Genomic DNA, 6,000 nt, shown 5'->3' with positions numbered 1-6,000 from the left:
AGAAGTTTAGTTTACTTGATATGCAAAAAGTAGAGCCTTGACATATTCTTAGAATATTTTCTTAATTAGGATATTCTTATTTTTTGATCCGCTTTTGTTATAAAAAGAAGCGTGTACACGCAATTTTATAAGAATTTACTTATAAGAATACATTTTATAGTCTCAACTTTTTATTCCAAGTAAGAAATTTTTATGATGCACACAATTTTATTAGAAGTTCAATTTTTAATGCATATATTTAAACTGAACTTCTTTATTTGTGTTCTTAAGATGATCTTAAAACGGTGTATTGTTCCTATTTTGTTCCTATTTTTCAACCATTCGCAGCCTCGTTTTCCTTTAAAAAAATGACATTTTTTTTCATTTTCCACTTTTAGTTCTTTCGTCGTGAATGCGATCAAAGAGGACGACGTTAAGGTACACGCGATGAAAGGGGATGGACATTGCCTGTTGTATGCCATAGAATTTGCGATGCAGATGAAAGGAATGCCCGCCATTCCATCCATACAAGGAATAATTGATATGATCCGATTTGAACTATTGAAAAATATCGATTTCTACGCTGAATTCATCGGAGATATCGACATATTACATCAGTTTAATGAATATGCGCACCAAAAACGCTACGATAGTGATATTGTGGACATGGTTCTACATGCTGCAAGTAACTGCTTACGTTTACCAATCAATGTTTACGTAAAGTAAGGCGAGAAATATGTTCTAATGAACTTAAATAAAATAGTGCCAAGGAGAACGCAGTCAAATGAGATCATCAACATTTTGAAATCTAGAGGTCACTATGATTTTTTAGAATTTGGTAAGTTCTTTGAATATTTTCTGCAATCTAGATTCTAGAACTTTTATCAAGCAGAAAATCAAAAATGAAACACGAACGTAAAATTATAAAAACCTGGGAACGAGGTTGTATATTATGCTTTATTGCTTTTTATTTTATGGTTGTTGCAGTCACATTAAACCAAACAATTGAAAGTGATGAGGCGGGTGACGGTTGGGTAAAAATTGAAGAGAGTGAGAAAGGAAGTAAGTGTCATTGATGTTTTGTGGATCATACAGATAGAAAACAAATTTGTGGAAATGTATAATCAAACATGAGACTCTCTTGGCTTGGCAAGTTCGATTACCTATACAATGAACAAAATAAAACTTTAGTTCTGAACATAATCAAAAATATAAGAAAAATCGTTAAAAAAGAGACTGTCATTTTCTCACTTTTCGACCACGTATTTGTCGTATTGCATTCTGCTTTCTCAGCTGCCTTCTTAGCGTCTGTACTCTACGATATCGTTTGTTTATCTTGTGCACTGCCGGTTGCCGAAAGCGTTCCGCGAACGAAGTTCGAAACACTCCCCACCGCAAAATACTTAGCCTATAGTTTGTCTCTCTTCGGCCGGAATAAGCACTATTAGTCTTTGAACTGGTCGTTCTATTCTCGTATATCGAATACCTCCGTAGCTGTTAGCGTCGTTCTCGTCGCGAATGTTTTTGTAAGATACAGTTACACGTCTCACCTTTCCGTCGTCTCCAGGATGTGTCTCTGTGACCACTCCCATTTTCCATTCTCCTCGGATAGCGTTACTGTCCTGGATAAGTACAACGTCATCTTTTTGCACGTTACGCCTCGCAACATGCCATTTGGGTTGCATGACCATGTTGGGAAAGACATCACGGGACCACTTCTTCCAAAATGAGTTAACTACAGCTTCAATAAAGTCGAGCCTATGTTTGTTGCTAATTCTTTCTTTAAATGGCCCTTGCGGCGATTTGTTAGAAGCCCGCCCTAAAATAAGATCGTTGGGGCATAGATAAGAGCCATCGTCCGGTGTCGTTGGGTGCGAACCGATTGGCCGTTGATTAAGAATTTGGGCCACTTCAAACATGACGGTTTGTAGCTCGCTAAACGTCATAATTTGCTCTCCGATTGTTGCATTTAGTACTCGTTTCACTGATTTCACTAAAGCTTCTGTCACACCATTGAACCATGGGCCATCGGCTGGAGAAAACCTCCACGTCGTGTTGTATTTTAGACCATATCGCTGAATCGACGACTGGCTCATACCTTGAATTGCAGTCTTTAGTTCGTTAGATGCCCCCACAAGCTGTGAACCTGGATCGCTGTAGATCCTGTGCGGCTAACCCCGTAAACTAGAAAATCGTCGTAGCACTTGAAGAAAAGCATCTGTCGAGTAGTCGTGGCTTAAATCGATGTAAACTGCTCTTGACACCATACATGTCATTATTACACCATAACACTTTCCTCTGACTCGTTTTTGAACTTCGCCACGAATGAGGTATGGTCCAAAGAAATCCAAACTGGTTGAACTAAACGGTGGCGACGGGCGAAGTCTCTCAACAGGGAGGCTACTCATGACTTGAAGACTCTTTTCCTTGCGTTTCCTTATACAGATAACACATCGCGACAGCATTCCTTTCACTAAGGCTCTCACTCCAATGATCCAGTAGTGCGACCTAATTCTTGATATCGTCGCTGATATCCCCAAGTGTCCACTCAACTTATGCTCTGTTGAGGCAATAAGATAGGATAGCCTGTGATTTCCTGGTAAGAGGATGAACTTTTGCTTGTTCCACGTCGCCTCCATCCATCGCTCTGTCCGACCACCCACCACCAGAATTTCATCTTCATACTTCGGACACAGCTTAATATACTTTCCCTTCTTAACTTCGTCCTCGATAGTTCTCTGAGCTTCCTTGATCCAAAAATTGTCTGCATATTGCCGGTCCTCTATTGTCAGCTCGCCTTTGCCTATTTCTCTACCTTGGTTGGTCGACAGGAATCTTTTGTATAATCTTAGGATTCTTGCTGTCGTATTTCTAAGTAGCTCGAGTTTGCTGAAGCGCTCAATATCGATCCTCTCAGCTAATGTTTCCACAAACTGACCATCGGACACAGCGACAAAGGAAATCTTTGGACATTCTGGTAATTCTTTTATGGTGGTTGTACTTTGAACGGGCCAGTTATCAACGCATCGAGACAAAAATCGTTGTCCGGTCTGCCAAATGCTCTCCCTGTCGAGATCTTTTGGATGTTTTCCCCTGGTGATCCAATCAGCTATGTTTAGAGAGCCCTTCACCCAAAACCATTCTGATGGGCTGGTAAAGTGTTGTATTTCGCCAATTCTGTTTGCAGCAAATGTGTTGAAACCATAACTTTCCTTCGAGATCATCGCTTTGACTATTTCACTATCAACTATGTGATACACTTTTGAGAACTTCAATTTAGTCTCCTTTTCGATAAAGCATCTGATGCGCTTACTTAAAACAGCAGCAATTAACTCCAAGCGCACAATGTCAATTATCCTTATGGGTGCGACTCGATTCTTAGCCACAATGATTCTACTTCCAAATGACCCGTCAATCAGTTCCCATCTGGCGTAAGCCACGGCACCATATGCTGTTCCAGATGCATCAGAAAATATGACCAATGTAGGTTCTCCAACAGCTTTTTCCGGTTTGATGGCTCGCGGGTAAGAAATCCTTTGTAATTCAGGTAGCACTTGAAAGAATTCACGCCATTCATCCGCTAGATTTTCCGGCAGTGGGTCATCCCACGATATTTGTCGATCCTTTGTCCATAGTTTTCTCATCATGATTTTGGCTTGTACGGTGTAGGGTGAAAGAAGTCCTAAGGGATCGTATATACCGTTGACAACTGATAATATCTCTCTTCTTGTGAATCTTGATGGCTCTGAAGTCTGTTGGAATCGGTAGAGGCGTTGACTTTGCTTGTTGATATCAAAAAGTAAGTGGTCAACTTTAAATTGCCATTTCATTCCAAGCACTTTCTCCGTATTCTCATTATCTAATTCACCAATTGGATGAGTTCCATCACTACCTGGTTTCTCTAACCCAGATATCGTCCATTCCTTAATCTTAAAACCACCCGTTGCAAGAATGATATCGATCTCCCGAGTTCGCTGAATTGCTTCCTCTGCGTTATCAGCGTTGTCTGTGATGTCGTCCATGTAACTGTTGTCTATAATTGCTTTACACGCTATGGGGTAGTTCTGCCTTTGCTTTTCTGCCGTCTTTCGTAGGGCGACCATAGCCATAGTCGCGGAAGGTTTGTCTCCAAAATTTACAGCTGTCATCGCATATGTGTTTGGTTCTTTATCTGTCTGAAGATCTCGCCATAAGAACAAGTGTGTCATCTGATCACGAATTGGTATTTTTATAGCGTGAAACATTTTTGATATATCGCCAAGAAGGGCTACACGATTTTCTCTGAATCTCAGCAAGACCCCCAGCAACGTGTTCAACATATCTGGGCCTTTAGCATAATATTCGTTGAGGACATGGCCGTGGAAGTTGGCACTGCTGTTAAATACGATTCTACACGGTGTACTTTTAGAATCCGGCTTAAGGACGGCATGGTGGGAAATGTAATGAATTGGTCCGCGATACTGATTCAATTCTTCCGTACTGACTATTCTGGAAGCTCCCCTTTTAATCATGTCTTGAATTTGTCGATTGTAAGTATCAGCATGTTCTAAGTTCTTTAGTAAGCGTTTTTCGGTTGACTGTAATCTTGCTAGCACAACCGATCTATTGTTTGGAAGTTCATGGGGGTCCTTTATCCATGGATAAGCCGCCTTCCACCTTTTCTCGGTTTCATCATATTTTAAGTTATCTTCAATTAGCCTGTATTCTCTCTCTTCCTTCAATGTCATATCCTTTCCCCCTGGATGACAGTTTCCACATTTGCAAGAACCACATCTAGGTGTACACTGAATTCCTAAGCTTTCAATAGAAAAGAATTCGTTTAGATGCCCTTGAACGTGGCAGACCTGTGCATTTTCCACTCTTTTAGTAAATACACCTTTTCTCACTGGCTGGCAACCACCTACTAGGCGACCAAATCTATTCTGAAGTACAAGTAAATGTCCTGCAACTTTTATCGGCACTGGATGGAAAGCTGCGTAGTCGTATCCAATGAGACAATCTATACGACCTCCAACTTGCGGTCTGTTAATACTGGTATGTGGAATGTCTGCTGTCAGTTCAGGATGGTCATTCGTGTGCACTCCAGTAATGTCATTAGAAATAACGTCAATCCCTAAGACATTAATTCAAACATGCCGATTGTTCTCATCAATGAGCGTAACATTGTATTTCATAGATTCGATAAGAGAAACTTCTCCACCGACTTTTGTTATCTCCAGTCTTGTACTCCTTCCGCTCAAATTTAGTCTTCTGGCTGCGTCGAAAGTAATTAGTGAAATAGTGCTTCCTCCATCCCACAGGACATTTATTTTATTTTTGTTACTGCCTCTACTGTAACATCTTACTTCCTGGACTTGAAGAATGACCTCTCTTTTTTATGCGAATGAGCGACCATGAAATACAGCTCCAGAAGCGTGCGCTTCATGTAGAAGTTGGTGATGGGGCAGTCCACACTTTTCTTCGCGACATTTGAATCCTCTCTTGCAATTGTTAGCCACATGTCCTACTTCAAGACATGCAAAACAAGCGTTATACTTTTTGGTTAGATCAACTCTTTCTTCCGGAGATTTGCTTTGAAAGAGTCTGCATCGCCAGATAGGATGGTCCCCGTTAACTTGGTGCAACCAGCAGTGCTGCTTCGATGTATTCTCAAGTCTATTTCGGGGATCTCGGGAGTCGCTTAGATTAACATTTCCCCGAAATTCATCACATGATCTGATATTGGAGCACTTGTATTCAATTCTCTCGCGATACGTTAAGAGTAATTTCAATAGTGCTGGGAATTTGTTTCGCGATATCTCTACCCTCTGTTCTCCAGTCGCTGTCTTTATCCACTCCTTCTGGACTTCATCCGATAGTCTTTCCTCAATAACCGAAACAATAGTAGCGTTGTTTATCTCTTGTTCCCTTCCCAGTCGTGCAAGTTCTCTGTGTGCTCTCTCAACGGTGTTAATCAGGTTTAAAGTGCTCTCCACATCGGAATCCTCACACTTCGACATTTCTTTAATGTCTGCCATTATT

The 6,000-nt window shown here is 40.9% G+C and overlaps 2 protein-coding genes across 2 annotated transcripts; both read right to left on the bottom strand.

The window, feature by feature from the left end:
• Positions 1 to 1,382: 1,382 nt before the first annotated feature.
• On the bottom strand, positions 1,383 to 2,075 carry LOC130648502 (uncharacterized). The gene has a single exon (XM_057454555.1). It carries the CDS (start codon positions 2,073 to 2,075, stop codon positions 1,383 to 1,385), a length of 693 nt encoding a protein of 230 aa, XP_057310538.1.
• Positions 2,076 to 2,150: 75 nt separating this feature from the next.
• Positions 2,151 to 5,319, bottom strand: LOC130648501 (uncharacterized). The gene is made up of 3 exons (XM_057454552.1): positions 5,312 to 5,319; positions 5,184 to 5,233; positions 2,151 to 5,092 (listed from the first exon to the last, which is right to left on the bottom strand). The coding sequence occupies exons 1-3, from the start codon at positions 5,317 to 5,319 to the stop codon at positions 2,151 to 2,153; spliced, it is 3,000 nt and encodes a 999-aa protein (XP_057310535.1).
• Between the last annotated feature and the right edge of the window lie 681 nt (positions 5,320 to 6,000).

Source organism: Hydractinia symbiolongicarpus, chromosome 7, assembly GCF_029227915.1.
Source record: "Hydractinia symbiolongicarpus strain clone_291-10 chromosome 7, HSymV2.1, whole genome shotgun sequence".
In the NCBI taxonomy this organism is placed as follows: Eukaryota; Metazoa; Cnidaria; class Hydrozoa; order Anthoathecata; family Hydractiniidae; genus Hydractinia; species Hydractinia symbiolongicarpus.
The sequence above is the reverse complement of the archived record's forward strand: the minus strand, read 5'-3'. Positions and strand labels throughout refer to the sequence as shown.